Genomic DNA, 17,100 nt, shown 5'->3' with positions numbered 1-17,100 from the left:
TAAAGACACCTTTAGTTAGATGATATCTTGCATATTTATGAATTTCTGTTATACTTCCTTTGAAATGATCTATAGCAATACATAGAGGAAAAATAAGCTTTTGTTATTCCTCTATTAAGCTCTTTCTTTAGAAAACATTAAATCTTTCTCTATCAGCAGAATCTCCTATTCCTCAGTTATTGAGAGCCAGTGGACCAATTATCAACATTAGAATAATTTAATAATATGTTTGTGTGGCTCTTGTGTGGTATCTTTGTATTTCCATTCATATTTTTGCTTTTTTATGGCTGCATTTACCAAATGCTATTTTCCAAAGTGAAATTCTTCCCACAAAGGCAGAACAATATATTTTATAATGTTCCCACTCACATTTCTGAATTATACTGTGCCTTCCCTCTCCCTTTCCACCTCTCTATGTTTTCTTGGTGTATTTAGCTGATATATTTAATGTTTTGCATTAACATTTCATTTACACATTTAAGGTCTTCTCTATAAAGATAGACTCTGAATGAAGCTCACAAGACTGGAAATGCTGAGATATTTTGAGAAGAGATATATACTTTTGTACGTGTTCTTGAATTTTCCATAAATATCAGGTTACTATTCAAGATATGGCAGAACTTTTCTTGCAAATACATTTTAAAAAATCTTACCTTCTGTCTTAGAATCAGTAATAAATGTTGGTTCTAAAGCAGAAGAAGTGGCAGGGCTAGGCAATTGGTGTTAAGTGACTTTCACATAGCCATGAAGTGTCAGAGGCTAGATCTTAACCCAAGACTTCCTATCTCCACTGGCTTTCTGACCACTGAGTCACCTTGGTGCCCTGCAAAAACGTTTTTTAAAATTATCTCTCTAGTACTTGTCTATCTAGTACCTTTACAATGTTCAAAAATTCAGATGAACAATTATAACTTCCCTTAAAGATCAATCAATCAATATGTGTTTTTTTAAAATTTCCTATTATATATAGGCACACATTATACTAGACATTAGGAATATAGCTACATTGAGTGAAATAATTCTTACTTGCAAGAAGTTACTATTAACATGTCCAAATATGTCATACCAGAAAAATGTAGTTATAGGAATTTTATGTTTGCCATTGGTCATTTGGTTTCATTTTGTCGTTTCTTCTTGTCTACCTACATCTCCTCAACCCTTCTTATCCTTCATTCATTCCTACTAAAGACATAAGTGACTTTACAGTCATCATTTCCCTCTATTTCTGGTTTTTTTCTAAATAACAGAATGTTTTTGAAATAACACTTTTCTCCACGAATTCTTAATTTTTCCAAAGACATTAGGTTTTTTAAAATTGTAAACAGCTTTTTATCACAACATAACAATTCTTTTCCCTCTAGAAACTTATTTCTGGGAGAAATTTTTTTTCAACATTAACATAATGAATTCTTTACTTAGAGTTGGTTTTGTGACTTGAAGAATAGCAGGGTAAAAGAGTGATCAGACAAGGGTGGCAGACAGGGACTTTTCCAAACTTTTTCAGAGTTAAAACTTTCAAATTTATTGTGTACCTTGAACATGATTTTTGTTACCTCCTAAAATAGCAAAGTCTTATTTTAGTGTTTATAAAATGTCCTTGAAATCTGAAGTCCTAGCCAATAGCATTCAAGTTAGTAAATATTTTAAAATTCAGATTCCAAAGGTGGGAGGGGTGCCATTTATCGATTTTAATGGTTACTTTTTAAGTTCCCATTAATATTCTCTTATGCATATATAAAGCATTATTTTAGCTATAATAAGCCCTGCTGGTTCTTTTTCTCCACCATTCCATGTGCTAACAACATTTTAAGAGATTGATACTAATGCATTAATTGTGCCCTATCCTCTTCACTCTCATTGGATGCGTTCCTGAGTACTCTAAGAATATGGCAGACTATCCAATTTTGGACTGTTGTTGCCAAGTTTAGTAGACATTTGAGTTGAGGGTGCAACAGTAGTCTGCATACCTGTTTGTCTGACGACCAGCTGAGCTACACTGAGAGAGAACCATTCCTATACTTTGAATATTAGACCTTGGATTATTTATTCAGTCATAGAAACTTTATTAACTTGTGGAGAACTCTGTGTCAATGGAAGGTGTTTCCACATTGATTCAGCACCAGATCTTATGAATCAATCAGTAATACATTCTGTGGGATAGTTAGCTGCATAGTATTGGCTATACCATTTGTCTTGCTTTTTGTCTGATCTAATAGGCTAGTATTTTTGAATGCTCTGTTTGTTTTAGGTAAATGGAGTTGATTTAACAGGCAGAACCCAAGAGGAAGTTGTCTCCTTGCTAAGAAGTACCAAGATGGGAGGAACTGTGAGCCTCCTTGTCATTCGCCAGGAAGAAGCCTTCCATCCAAGGGAAATGGTAAGCAAGTTAGATTGATGATAACAAATTTTAGATGAATATGTTCAACCAGTTTAGCTGCTAGCTGAGAAGTTTGTCTCATGACTCACTTTTGTGTGTATTTGTTTACATTTTTCATTTCCCTTTAACTTCTCATCTAGTTTTGTGGCTTGGAGGTGACCCTTTGTTTTTGAAAAGCTTACCTGCTAGAAAATACTACTACTACTACTACTACTACTACTACTACTACTACTACTAATAATAATAATAATAATTTTATCACATTATTTTATATGTCATATTATAGAATATATAATATAAATACATTAATTATATGATTGAATTTATTGTTATGATATATAATAATAATGACAACAATAACAATAATATGATATAATATAGGACAATATAATATAATAATATAAAATATAGTATACTATAGTGTAAAATTACATTATGTAATCAATATATAATTAATATAAAATTTTTGCACATCTCATCAAATAAAGATGTCTTTCAGTTGAAGCTTGATTAAATAGGAGAGGCTAATCAGTAGGATGGACACCAAGAGATGATTTTTTTTTAGGCTACAGAAACTCATGAAAAACTTTCTTTTTTAAATTTTAAATTTAAAGAGAACTAGTGTAGAGCAGAAGTCCTATACCTCTTAAACAGCAGTACATGGAAAGTTAAGTTGAGTGACTTAAGTGAAATGGAATAAACCTTTGTAAATTCTCTTTTGCACTTGTGACAAGTTTCATAAATATTTTGAGTATTATACAGGAATTTTCATTGTATTGATATTCTTCAAGGGAAGCATATTAGAAATACAATGTTGGGAAAAACATTTGTAGCAAATTGTGCATTGGAGCTTGCTTTAAAAATTGGTATAAAGGAGAACTGGCTCATGCCTGTGATTTTTGACACAATAAAAATTGTTTAACTGAATTTACATGGTATTGAGAATGTTTTAAAATATATCTTAGCCTAGCTATTTTAGTGTGTTAAACATCAATCCCAGTCTGCCTTTGTTTTTCAAAACAATAATTAGATTCAGTGGCAACTACAATGAGTGATAGACTGCAAGTAAAGTGGAATCATGTTTGCTTTATCTCCTTCCATATAACTCTGGATACCCAGGGGTTTTGGTTTGGGGAATGTTTCCCTGAAAGAATGGATAAATTTCAATATGTTTTAAATCACATTTTGTCTTTACTGAAGGAGCAGCAGCAATAGTACAAGTAGGAGTAGTAGGAGCAATAATAACAAGTAACTTTTATAGTGTGCCTAGTATGTGCCTAGCACTACTACTAGTGATTTACAGTTTATTATATCATTTGTTCCACATACCAATCCTGTGAGGTAGGTGCCATTATCATCTCCGTTTTTAAAGATGAGGAAACTGAAGGAAAGAAAAAAAATTATTACTGAATTTATATTATTTATAAATATAACATAATGTAATATAAATATTAGTGTATATGTATAATATAATATTTATGATATATTAGATATTATATAAAATAAATAATAAATCAAATATATAAGAAATTAAATAATATTCATATTGATGATAGTGGGAGGAGGAAGAATGGATGCAGAAGCAGTAATGGCAGAATTAGTAAGAATAATGATGATAATCACAATAATGATAATAGCTACATTTATTTAGTGCTTTAAGATTTGCCAAAAAAATGGACACATACTTGAATCTTAGAAAAACTCTAAGAAGTAGATGCTTGCTTTTGTTATACCTGTTTTACAGGTGGATAAAATGAGGTAAACAGAAATTAATTGACTCATCCAGGGTCATAAATGTAGTAAGGTAGTATATAAATTCACATTTGAACTGAACAGTTCCTGACTTTAGCTCTATAATAACAAAAGTTTTTTTTAATTAGCTCTGCATTCTATTTATTATACTGTGAGAGCTACAAATTCATTGAAAACAATTGACTGAAAAAGTGGAATGTTATATAACAAAATACAGAAGATAATTTAAGGCTACCTTGTGGTTCTATTTGCAGCTTTAAGCTCTTTTTTTTGACATTAATATCCTTTTTATATATGTAGTTGTTTAAGAATGTACTTAAAAAAACCAACTCTAGCTCTTACAACAATGACCAATTAGAAGTGTTTTATATAGCAATAAAGAATTAAACGAAAAAAGATGACTCAAAATAAATAAATGAATAAATAAATAAAACCACTAGTGGTAGCATTCAAACTAAGTTAGTGACAGGGATAGCTAATCCTGTTTATTCTTTACTATTATCATGGATTTTAGCTTTTTTCTCCCCCTTTAAACCCTTACTTTTTGTCCTAGTAACAACTTTACGACTGAAGGGCAAGGGCTATGATACTAGTGGGTCAAACCAGTAGGAAGTGTCTGACAGGGTCAGATTTGAATTTAGTTGCTGCCAACTCTAAACCTGGCACTCTACTGAGCCACCTCGCTGCTCCTGGATTTTAACTTTTAAGAAAAATTTAAATGAAGTTATTCTTTCTGATTCTTAAAAATAATTATATATCCTTAAAATATACATTATTAATGTTTAAGCTTATTTGAATTTAAACCACTGTTTATGTGTTTATTGACTAGGCAAGTATTCTTTATTGGACAGCATAAATTTGGAAATTTCTAGATTTTTGAGGACTCGTTTTAGAAATAAACTTTTTAAAAAATTATCTTCTTAACATTATTGAAAATAGCATTGGTCTTACTAAATTTATATTTTTCTTCTAGAATGCTGAACCAAGCCAGATGCATATTCCCAAAGAAACAGTAAGAACTTCTTCTTGTGGCCTTTTTTTTTTTTTTTTTTTGCATGACGTAGTGATCTTGGGAAGATACATGGAGCTAACTTCTATTCTAATTACATTTATCTATCTCATATGAACTTTTCTTTCTCTCCATATCTCACTGTGTTTTGTAGACTTATATGGTTTATTTTATTTTATTATTTTTTTTTTAGAAAATTTTTTTCCATGGTAACATGATTCATGTTCTTCCCCACCCCCCAACCCCCTGTAGCCAATGTGCATTTCTACTGGTTTCTTCATGTGTCGTCAATTAAGACCTGTTTCCATATTATTGATAGTTGTATTAGGGTAGTCGTTTTAGAGTCTACATCCCCAATCATGTCCGCATCAACCCATGTGTTCAAGCAGTTGTTTTTCTTCTGTTTCCACTCCTGTATTTCTTCCTCTGAATGTGGGCAGCGTTCTTTTCCATAAATCCCTCAGAATTGTCCTGGGTTATTGCATTGCTGCTAGCACAGAAGTTCATTACATTCGATTTTAGCACAGTGTATCAGTCTCTGTGCACAATGTTTTCTTGGATCTGCTCCTTTCACTCTGCATCAATTCCTGAAGGTTGTCCAGTTCACATGGAATTCCTCCAGTTTATTATTCCTTTGAGCACAATAGTATTCCATCACCAACATAAACCACAATTTGTTCAGCCATTCCCCAAATGAAGGGCATCCCCTTATTTTCCAGTTTTTTGCCACTACAAAGAGCGCAGCTATAAATATTTTTGTGCAAGTCTTTTTCCCTTATTATCTCTTTGGGGTATAAACCCAGCAGTGGTATGGCTGGATCTAAGGGTAGGTAATCTTTTAGTGCTCTTTGGGCATAGTTCCAAATTGCCATCCAGACTTAAATAGTTTAGAAAGAAGGTGTATTCTTATCATTTACATCTTTATCCCCTAAATAGTGAATATCTTTTACACTTATGGCTGAGAGACACTTTGAAACATTTCCAAAATTAATACAAAATCAATATTGGAAATTTTTTTTATTTCTTTACACAATGAAGGAATATATTTGGGACAGCACTGTCAATTGACTTCAGAAATTGTCTGCTTTGGAACAAAATAGGACAGCACCATCTGCTTATTGTGTTGAAAATGACCCTTCTCCAAAGTGGCAACAGTTTCTTTTTGAGGAAAATTTGATGGTTTTGCTATGGAAGGAATTATCAGACATTTTAAGGCAGAATTTATGAGGTTATGTGGATGCAGATAACATCCTAAATAGTATAGCTGATTATTTGGACACCTTCTTATGGTGAAGGAAAATTCAAAGAAGGAAACAAAATTACAAATCTAGGCTGGAAAGAAAATATCATTTATTGCTTTCTCTTCTTGTGTTGGGCTTTGAGACATTCACATAAACACCATCAACCCTTTTGAAATTCTTCTTTATAACCATAATATTTATGATATTGTAATTATTTAATAAACTTAATTTTAATTTTAAATTTTATTTTATTTATTTAGTTTTTTTACTTAATCTTAATACTTAACAAAATTATGATATAACAAGAATCTTAGATTTGAGTTTATGCTTGTTTGAATTGTTTATTATCTCTACTTATTCTGGGAAAAATAATCCAAATAATCAAAAAATTGTTTATGAAACTTGCAGAGTTTTGATCAAATTCCATAAATAGTTATTCTGAATTAGTTAGAAACCCTTTTACTGTTAAATGGAGTAGACAGAAACTTATTTTTTTTATCTTGATAAACTATTGCTGTAGACAGGTTGTATATATCAATCCTTATGAAGGTGATTAAGTATCCATGTGGAAGGATTTACTTTTGCTAACAGAAAGCATATTAAAATTATTTTTGGTCATAATAAGACTGGCTTTTTTTATACTTTTCAATGCAAAATCAGCAAAACATTGATCACATTATAGAAAACTAGTTCAAGAAAGCAGTTCCTTTTCTAATTTTGGTGGTAACTATTTTAAATAAATTTCTTAAAGTAAGGAAATATTACTAGAAATGCAATAATTCAGCAGTTTCTAGTTTTAGACTTGGGAGGACAAAACTACACCTAAACTGTGTCTAACATATGACAGATTTCCCAGTTATAGTAGGATTAAAACAAAAGCAAACCAAATTTTCTAAAAATATTTAGATTTTGTTTCTATTACTTAGCAGCTGTTATTTGAGTTGTAAAAGAGCTTAATTATTGCCAGATGTGACATATTAGCTTAGCTAATAAGAATAATGAACTTCAGCATATATGTACAAATAAGATTCATTAGTGTTGATCTAACATATGGGGGAAATTAAAATACTTAACATCGAAACACCATAAAGGAGGTTTTTAAAAAGTTTTAATTTAGAATTAAGATCAGTTCATTTCATTTTCTGTCTCTTTGCCTCTTTGAAAGTATTTTGATTTTCTAGGTTTTTTTTTCTTTTTATCATCCCAATTAAAATGCATATTCCATTTTTTTGTCCCCAAGACACATAGGACACATATTATAGGCTGCAGAACCCTCAATGTGCTGTCAAAACTGGAATATGCTGGATCATAAAGGATATTTTGTAATTTTATTTCTATTCTTGCCTTTCATGTATTGCTAAGATATGTGTATAAGCTAGCTAGATTATTTTATTATTATTATGATTATGCATTATATTCTTGTGTATACATTTGCCAGTGTAACACATAGAGGGAAAAATGCTGAAAATATATTTCTGCATCATTTAATGTTATTTGATGGTCACAGAAAAAGATTTCTCTATAGTTGTACTTATCAAAAAATTTTAGGACATTTGGGTCATTCATTGGGCAGAGAGCCAGTTCTGGAGACCAGAAGTCTTTGGTTCAAATCTGGCCTTAGACAATTCCCAACTCTATGACTCTGAGCAAGTCACTTACCCCACTTTGCCTAACCTTTACTAATCTTCTGCCTTGGAACCAATTCTAGGCATTGATTTTTAAGATAGAAGGTCAGGGTTTTGAAAAAATTCATGTGATCATAATATTTATTGTAGAAGAGAATTTTAGACTGGGTTTTATGCTGTGATGTTCAGATTTAAAAATAAACTATCCACTTATATAGTCTTTCAGCCTATTATATAACTATAAAGATATAGTCTTCCATATAGCATTTTTTGTGGATGTCTCTCTATTCCTTTTGTATATTATCATCAAGGATACTCTTAATATGTATGTAGATCATTCTCATAAACATTTTATAAATGTGAGAAAGTAAGCCCATGGGTCAGTCAGTCAATCAAATATTTAATTATTTGGATGTGCTAAATAGTTGTTCTTTTGATGCCTTTGGGGATATTAATATCCTCTACCATCTGTGATTTTTTTCCTCCTATTCCTTTCACATCTTTCTTTCTCAGAGAATGTTTTAAAGTGATCCTTCTCTGCCATCAACATTTTATTAGCTCCAACTATTCTTTAAAAATCATCAAATTACTGTTATTTATATTCAGCATTCTATTATATCCCTCTCATTCTTTACAAATTTCAAATTAGCTAGTGAGCTCTCTCTCCCCACTTCTATTTCTTTATTTCCACTCCCCATAAGACTTCATTCAACCTCTCTCTACTTTCACTAGATTTAGTGATGTGTAACACTTATCATGGAATAGAAAGTAAGGAAAGATTGAAGGGAGCAGGATTGGAAACACTTGAAGGGAACTTTAAAAATGCAGTCTATTCTTTAAATATTTTTAATGATAATGAAGAGAAGCCATATTGAGAAGAAAATCAGTCCTGTTTTCTACAAATAAGACTCTGAAACAATTAATATTAATTATTATCTTTAATTATTAACATTTGCTATTAATTAGTAATTCATAGCAATTAAGTGTTAATAATTAACAAATAATCATCTAAAGCTGCATCATAAATAGGCTTGTCAGGAAATAATCCTAACTTTATTGGATAGTACAATTTATCTCCTATCCCTACCAGATTTTCTCTTCATTTTTTCAAGTGGAAGTGATATGGGAACCTCAGTGAAGGTATCAACGCAAGTAATATTTAAAGAAGTTACTTCTGAAGGCAGTATTTTTTTTAAAAAGCAGAATTCAGTACATTCCCCAGAGTTATTGATTCTTTCAGTAGGTCTGGGGTTAGATCAAATTTCTGTACTGAATAAGTAGAACTAATCACATCTATATTTAGGCTATAATATGTCAGGTCTTTATGCTAGCATTCTGAGGGAACTAACTCTTTCTGGAATGGGATGTGGTATTCTTTATTGCATTTATTTGGAAACCATGTTTTTTTTGTTTCGTTCAGACTTTCTTTGCTTATACTTCCACTAGGTCTGGGGAAATTAGATCCAAGGAGGGTTTGGAGAATTGGGGAATCACAGCAGAGCAGGAAATAAGGGAGTTAAGAGAGAGATAATATCCCCTCATCTTGATAAAATATTCTTAATCCTGAGATTTATTTCCCTCTCCTTGGAGATAGACCCCCATTTGCTGGATTTCTTGGGGTTACTCCTTCATGTCCCCTCTTTTGCCAAATTTAAAAGGATACCCATAAACACGCTCCCTCTTTGACAATAACTAAGCACTGGCTTCTCTTACCAGTGGTGATCTGGAAAGGACCTTTTCTTTCTAGATAGTTCTAGGTGGATAGAAACCTTTCCTTCTCCCTGAGTACTGAGGCTCTTGACTTGGAAGTTTCTGTGACCATGAATTCTACCAGCTCCCAACTGAATCCAATTCATATCTTCTCCACCACTGTTCTCCCCCTAATTCTACTCTGCAGCAGAAATGGGAGAGAGATTTTCAACTATTTGTTACAGGTGAAAAAATGCCTCATTATGCTTCTTCGGCCAATGAACTATACATCTGCAAGCCATTGTTGACATCATTTTGGGAGTTGGAGGGGGATGTAGTTTCAAAGATTATTAGTTCCTACAATGTTTGATTTTAAAAGAAAATGCTATCTTTAAGTAATTGTGCTACACTTGTAAAAATGCATTGTTATGTTTTTAATGTAGAGATATTACCTAGAACTTACTTGAGGACCAAGAATCACCTTATCACCTATTCCATTTTTATTATAAATTACATACTTGAGTAGCTCCATTCATTTAGCTGAAGTAATTTAAAATGACCTTTACTTCAAGAAATCAGTTTTGAATGAGTGTTTTCTCTAATTATTTCAAAATTGAGTTGAATTTTATTTCTTAAGCCTCATAGTGAATATATTTTCTCATGAATATTTATGTTTTATCTATTTGTCTGAAAGTAATTTCCTTTTTAAAATTTTTTTAAAGCCCTTATGTTCTATCTTGGTGCCAATTCTAAGACAGAAGACTGGCAAGGGCTAGGCAATTGATGTTAAATGACTTATCCAGAGTCACACAGCTAGGAAATGTCTGAATCCAGATTTGAACCCAGGTCTTCCCGACTCTAGTTGTGATATGCTATCCACTGTGGTACCTAACTGCCCCAGTAATTTAATTTTCTAATATGTGAACAGCAGCAGCTTGATTTAGAAGATGAAAAGGTATTCTGGGAACCAGGAATACCTGCTTTCAAGACTCATACTTGCTGTGTGACTTTGGCAAATCACTTAACTTTTCTGTGCTCTAGGTAAATCTTGAAGATTATAAGTGCAATAAAATAAGCATATTTTAAGCTTGAACCATCTTCCAGGCACTGTGCTAAGTGCTGTGGATACCAATAGGAAAAAAAGTGATTGTTTTTGTTCCCAAGAAAGACAACAGAAAAAAAATTATATAGATGTGAGTACCCTGCATTAATAGAAGGAATTTTCTCATCTTGCAGTTATATTTTATTGTTGTTGAGTCATTTTCAATTGTGTCTGACTCTTTATGGCCCCTTTTGGGGTTTTCTTGGCAAAAATACTGGAGTGATTTGTGATTTCCTTCTCCAGTTCATATTACAGATGAAGAAACTGAGGCACATAGGCTTCAATGACTTGCCTATAGCTAATAGGTGTCTGAGGATAAATTTCAACTTATGTCTTTCTGAGTTCAGGAGCAGCATTCTATCCATTATGCCAATTAACTGCCCTTAGAGTCCATACGCTAATGAAATCACAGTCCTAATTGTTATGTCATCTTATGTGAACAAAATCCTCCATTGGGGGGTGGGGGAGGGCAGATCTTGAACTTTCATTTTAAGCACCATGAAATCCAAGGAAGTTTTTGTTTTTTTAATTCAACTTCTTGTTTCCTTTTCTATTGAAAGTATAATATTTTGAATAGCTAACCTCCTTAGCAAATTGTTTTTATAATAAAAAATAATATATAAAATTTAATGATTATATTTTAATATAATATATAATTATATTTTAAAAATTATGTAGCATGTGTTATATATTATATAACATTTTATATGATGTAACATGTAATATGATATATAATTATAATAAGATAAATGATAATAAAATATAACAATAAAAATTATTAATTTTTTTTGAAACTATGAATGTGTTCTTAGCCAGAAACTTAGTGAATTTTCACTAAGAATTATATTGTGCTTACAGCCAGAAGTTAGTCATGGGAAGTTGGACTTCAAAAGTACTGTCATTGAAACTTAAACTTGATATTAGTTAAAGTAAATTTTTATCCTGAAATCTAAATATATTAGAAGGGGAAAGGTTCCTTAGTTCATATAAAGGTCATCTATTTTCTCCCTTGAATAAGACCATTTGAAACCATCTCAGATGAACCACTATATTATTTTTTTAAGACTTGCAGAAGAGAATAATTGAATTTTAGAGTGAGAAAAGATCTCAAAATACCAAAAATCCCTTAATTTTGCTGCTGAGGAAAAACCGACTTAATAAGTGGAATCAACTTAGTAATGGTCACACAATTAGTTAATTACAAAGGTAGGATTCAATTCCAGTATTCTTTCCATTGTGCTCTATGATTAATACATTCTTGTCCTTGCATAGAAACAGAGAATCATAGATTCAGAGCTGTAATGGACGTTGAGCTACTGAGTCCATTCCCTTTTGTTACAAATGAACAAACTGATGAATAGAGAAATTAAACAACTAGATTAAGTCTAAGTACTAGTTATGTATTTGTTGCAAAAGAGTCTTGAACGCTTATTCTGGCCATTCAAGAAGTCTTACTTACAGTAATAAAGTTTTCTTTTCAATTTTCTCTCTGAATGTGAGAATCAGCAAGTGCTCACTTTTTTGTTTGATTAACTTTAAAGTATTTGAAGTCTATTGAAAACTTTCTATTATTTGAGTTGTCTACCTTCATTCTGTTATCCTTTGCCAATGATCTTCCTGACTATGACCATGCAAATATAGATTGCTCAATTATTCTCGTGTTTTTTACATGAATACCACAAACATTGGGGGGCATAAGCTACTATATTGCTAGTCATTTCATCTAGTTTGGAATGTTCTCCACTATGTTCTCAGAGAGAGGAGCAGTTATAGCAATTGAATAATTCAGCAAACATGTTTAAATGGCACTGTGGGATGAGTAGCATATATTTATAGCCATTTTTCTCCTTGCATCTTGACAACCGTGTTGTGAGTGAAGTAAGCAGAGCAGTCATTATACGTATTTGACAAATGAATCTACCAAGATTCAGAGAAGTATAGTCATTTGTACCATCAAACTCAAGTCTTCTGGTTCCAAATTCACTGTTGTTCCCACTGTACCTCACTCTCCATTTTGTTTTTGTCTTTTGATGACTGTAAATAATCTGGACTTCTCAGCATTCACAAGTAGAAAGATGCACCATTATCAATCTAGACTAAACTATCTTGATTCTGTTATTTAAGAACCCTGTGAATTCCTAATACAGGCATTGGGACAAATGAATAATTATATTTATTTATCTTGATTCCTGCTGCTTATGTTTTCCTCCTGTGGTTTAGAATACATAAATAGATGAAGAAATTATTTTTTAAAACCATAGGAGTCCACCACTAAGGAATTAAGAGGTCTTAAATGCTTCCAGTACATTTGGTGTTTTTCTCATAATCTGGTTCGGATTTGTTTCAATATTGAAACAAGTATTGCTTCTAAATATTAACATCTGGTTCCAGGAATCATCTGGTAGAGTGTATGCACATTATTAATGTGGATCTTATCATGGAACTTCTGTAGAAACACTGTGGATATTGCAATTAAGGAAATGTTTGTTAGCAATCTCTAACTAGGATAATGGGGCAAAAAACAAAATGTTTTAAAATAATACCATTTTTGTGTGTGTGTATTTCCTTTTAATAGAAAGCAGAAGATGAAGATCTTGTTCTTACCCCTGATGGCACTAGGGAATTTCTGACATTTGAGGTTCCCCTTAATGACTCTGGATCTGCTGGACTTGGAGTCAGTGTTAAAGGTAACCGGTCAAAAGAGAACCATGCAGATTTGGGGATCTTTGTCAAGTCCATTATTAATGGAGGAGCAGCTTCCAAGGTAAGCATGATATCTCCATCCCACATTCTACCCCTTAATTAAAAATCTGTTTAGAAAGATTTATTTCAATAGTTTTAGAATGATTTATAATTTTCACTTTATACTTCATATTGTAGTTTGTATATTTAACTGACATTTTCTTGTTTTATACTCTAATACCTTTGAGAATAAACTTAAGGAACTCGTGCTCTCAGATTCATTTAACAAGTATTTGTTAAGCAACTGGGGAATAATACTCCCCTTTCCCCCAAAAAAATAAGTTCCTGTCTCAAGGAGTTTACTTTTGCTCTTCCTCATGGAGGATGCTACATTTCCCCACACACTTTTCTTTCTAACCTTCATTCCTTAGTTTTCTGGTTTTAAGACTTTGATCAAATGCCATTTTCTTCAGCAACCTTTCTTGGTCCCCTTGGCTGTTTTTGCCTTCTCTTTTGAGATGATCTTCTGTCTTTTTTGTATGTATCTAATATACTACCTGGTTATTTGCATGCTGTTTCTCTCATTTAGAATATTAACTCCTTGAAGACGAAGACAAAGGATATTTTTACCTTTTGCCTAATATTTAGCACAGTACCTAAAACATGATAAATACTTGAGCTATAATAGTAAATTTTAAAATAGATAGTAAATAACTTAATTGTTAATTCATTGATTGTTTAATGATTATATCAGAAGAGCTAAGTAGTTCATATTTTATATACATCTAAATGGATATATATATATAAAAATATAATGTACAATAAGTAAATAAAAAATATACATGGGGAAAGAAAGAGTACTGATTTGATATTATCTTAGGAGTTTGCATGAGACTTCAAAAAGTTAAGTGACTTGGTCAGTATCAAATTCAGGCTAGACTAGCTTTTGTTAACTTCAACTCTATCAAATTATCATGCTGTCACTTCCCCTAATATCTATGTTAACTGTATTTTCTGAACCAAAAATCAATGGCACATTCTGGGAAAGATATTCCTTTATTGGGTAAAATTTGGGTAAAATTGAACTTTTCTTGAAGTTGAAAATGTGAAAAATCCTGAAAGTATGATGGCTACATAAGACCACATATGACAGTCTAGTTCTCTGGCAAGCAGAGCTCCAGTAACATGTCCCCTTTCTTCACAGAAAAATTTTCAAGGCTCCATTTGAAAAGATTATGCTGTTCCAGATTAAAATATTAGTCAGACTCAAATATTTCCCTCCATAGGACCCTCTGGCAGCAAGAAAAGAATCATATTGTGTTCTTTAAATTAGTATGCTATTTGGGTAAACAGATTATGCTAATGATTTGATTTACAAATGTATAAATGATTGGAATAGACACAATCTTCAGTGACTGCTTAGATGTTATTATACAAGAGTTCAACTGAACATAGTCTATTAGGATTTAAAAAAAGGATTTTTGTTTTTGTTTTCTTACTAAAGACAAACTTCTTTTTTGTAACATTGTTTAATTATTATAAAAGCAAGTACTTGCTTATTTAAGGGTCTTCCCATTATCTTTTTTTCTTCCCAGGATGGAAGGCTTCGAGTGAATGATCAACTGATAGCAGTAAATGGAGAATCCCTGTTGGGCAAGACAAACCAAGATGCCATGGAAACACTAAGAAGGTCCATGTCTACTGAGGGAAACAAGCGAGGAATGATTCAGCTCATTGTAGCAAGGCGAATAAACAAATGCAATGAGGTAAAAAGAAAAAAAGGGAGCATTTCATTGAACCATTTGATATCCAATATTTCTTTTAGGCTAACATTCTATAATGACTCTTTGTTAGGGGATTTAATTAAGTTTAGAAAATATATCTTCTGACCTGGTATCTGGAAAAATCAATTACAGAATCATTTGAATGTAGTTTTTGTCATTTGTATTCCCATGTTGAAGTCATTTTAGAAATGACTCCATTATGCCGGTTAGGAGTTATTTGTGGCTGGATTTTCACTTACGTTTTCTTGAAATTTGTAGAATTCTGTGCTCTTTTCTACATATACATTGATACTTAATCTCATTATTTTTAATGGGGAAAAGGAAGAATTTTTGTTTATGTTTAGCTATTTTAACCTTTTGGCACAGTGCTGTCCTAGGCGCAGAGGAAAGAGTGACTTCTTTAGGTACTTGCCCTTTTTCAGGATTCTCTTCTTCAGCAAAGTCCACTCTTAATTGGAAAGTGAAATTATAGTGAGGAGCAGAAGTCTGCCTTTCCCTTTCTGCTACCTATTCAGACAAGGGAACTTATAAGAGCCCTAGGCACAGAATTTTTCTTTCCTTGGAATTGTCTCTATTTTGAATGACACTGCTGTGGGTGTCCACAATGGCTGTCATATTTTTCCTCTATTAAAGCTTCAAATAGTGGAATTGTGAATATGCGTTTATGAACATGAAGAAAAAAGTTTAGGAGCATTGATTCTTTCTCAGGTTTAAAACGGATAAATGTGCCCAGCTCATCCTTGTGTGTCCTTATGTTAGCTTTTTCATCTACACAGAAGTGGAAAATGTCTTGTTTAAATAAGGATATAAATGAATAATATGAATTATACATTTAGATAAAACTTCAACAAATATTTAATAATATTTTAAAATTTAGATAAAGCTATGGGATTGATGATGACTTATTCAATGGTTTTAATATACAAGTGGATAACCAGGATCAAGATTTCCATTGATGGGAAATGCAGGTCAAAATTCATGAATGATATGACAAAGCATTTTATGCTATTCATAGTCTTTATGTTATTTTGAAATATAAACTGGCCTTGAGGTTAGAATGACCTGGGTTCACATCCTGACAATGAGATATACTAGCTGAGTTGTCCTGGGAAAAATCACTTAATCTCTCAATGAACTAGGCAACTCTCTAAGACTCTACATTGCAGAGAAAATGCTAAACCCAAATGGCAGAAGGATTTGATCTGAGCATTCCCTGTACTGGGTTAATCTTAGCCCCAGTCCCTGAACCTTTTTTTCTTTCCAGAAAATAGATGCAAGGTATGTTACATAGGGCACCTTTTAATTTCATTAAAATAACAGATTGATTGTCTTTATAGCTTGGAAGTGACATTGGACATTAGGGAGCTATTCTCAAGCTATGTTAAGTTAAATCACCTTCTAATTATTAACAAGAATCAAAGTAAATACCAGGTGAGAAGACATATTATGTAATTGCAGTAGCTAAATTCATACTATTTTAAAAGGTTGTCCACTTTGAAAAATGGAAATGTAGTGGATAAAGTAATATTAAATCATTAGTTAGCTAGATGATAGTTGATAGTGTTTGCCCTAGAATCAAGAAGGTCTGTATTAAATCCAGCTGTAGATATTGATTTTGTATCTTGAGGAAGTCACTTAGCCTCTGTCTGCCTTAGTTTTCTCATCTGTGAAAAGGGGATCATAATAGAACCTAGCACCCAGGGTATTTGTGAGGATAAAATGAAATGATATTGGCAGAGATTATGAAACTGTAAGTAAATATCACATATTATTATTATTTGTATGTATCCACTCAGTACACATGCTCAGTAGTTAACAAAACGGAAAAAAAAAATACAA

General features: G+C 32.0%; 1 protein-coding gene across 11 annotated transcripts in view; it reads left to right on the top strand.

Moving 5' to 3' along the window:
- The window catches only part of PARD3 (par-3 family cell polarity regulator), a 756,723-nt gene that overhangs the window by 458,052 nt on the left and 281,571 nt on the right, over positions 1-17,100 (top strand). For 6 of the 11 annotated variants that reach the window (XM_044677682.1, XM_044677681.1, XM_044677678.1 and 3 more), the window contains 3 exons: positions 2,249-2,377; positions 13,371-13,559; positions 15,073-15,243. In XM_044677682.1, coding sequence (XP_044533617.1) covers positions 2,249-2,377; positions 13,371-13,559; positions 15,073-15,243 — 489 coding nt within the window. Of the gene's footprint in view, positions 1-2,248; positions 2,378-5,102; positions 5,142-13,370; positions 13,560-15,072; positions 15,244-17,100 lie in introns of all 11 variants that reach the window. The other 5 variants (XM_044677679.1, XM_044677677.1, XM_044677676.1 and 2 more) reach the window with 1 other exon arrangement.

This window comes from Gracilinanus agilis, chromosome 5 (assembly GCF_016433145.1).
Source record: "Gracilinanus agilis isolate LMUSP501 chromosome 5, AgileGrace, whole genome shotgun sequence".
Taxonomy (NCBI): Eukaryota; Metazoa; Chordata; class Mammalia; order Didelphimorphia; family Didelphidae; genus Gracilinanus; species Gracilinanus agilis.
Note: the sequence above shows the minus strand (reverse complement) of the source record. Positions and strands in the feature narration are given on the sequence as shown.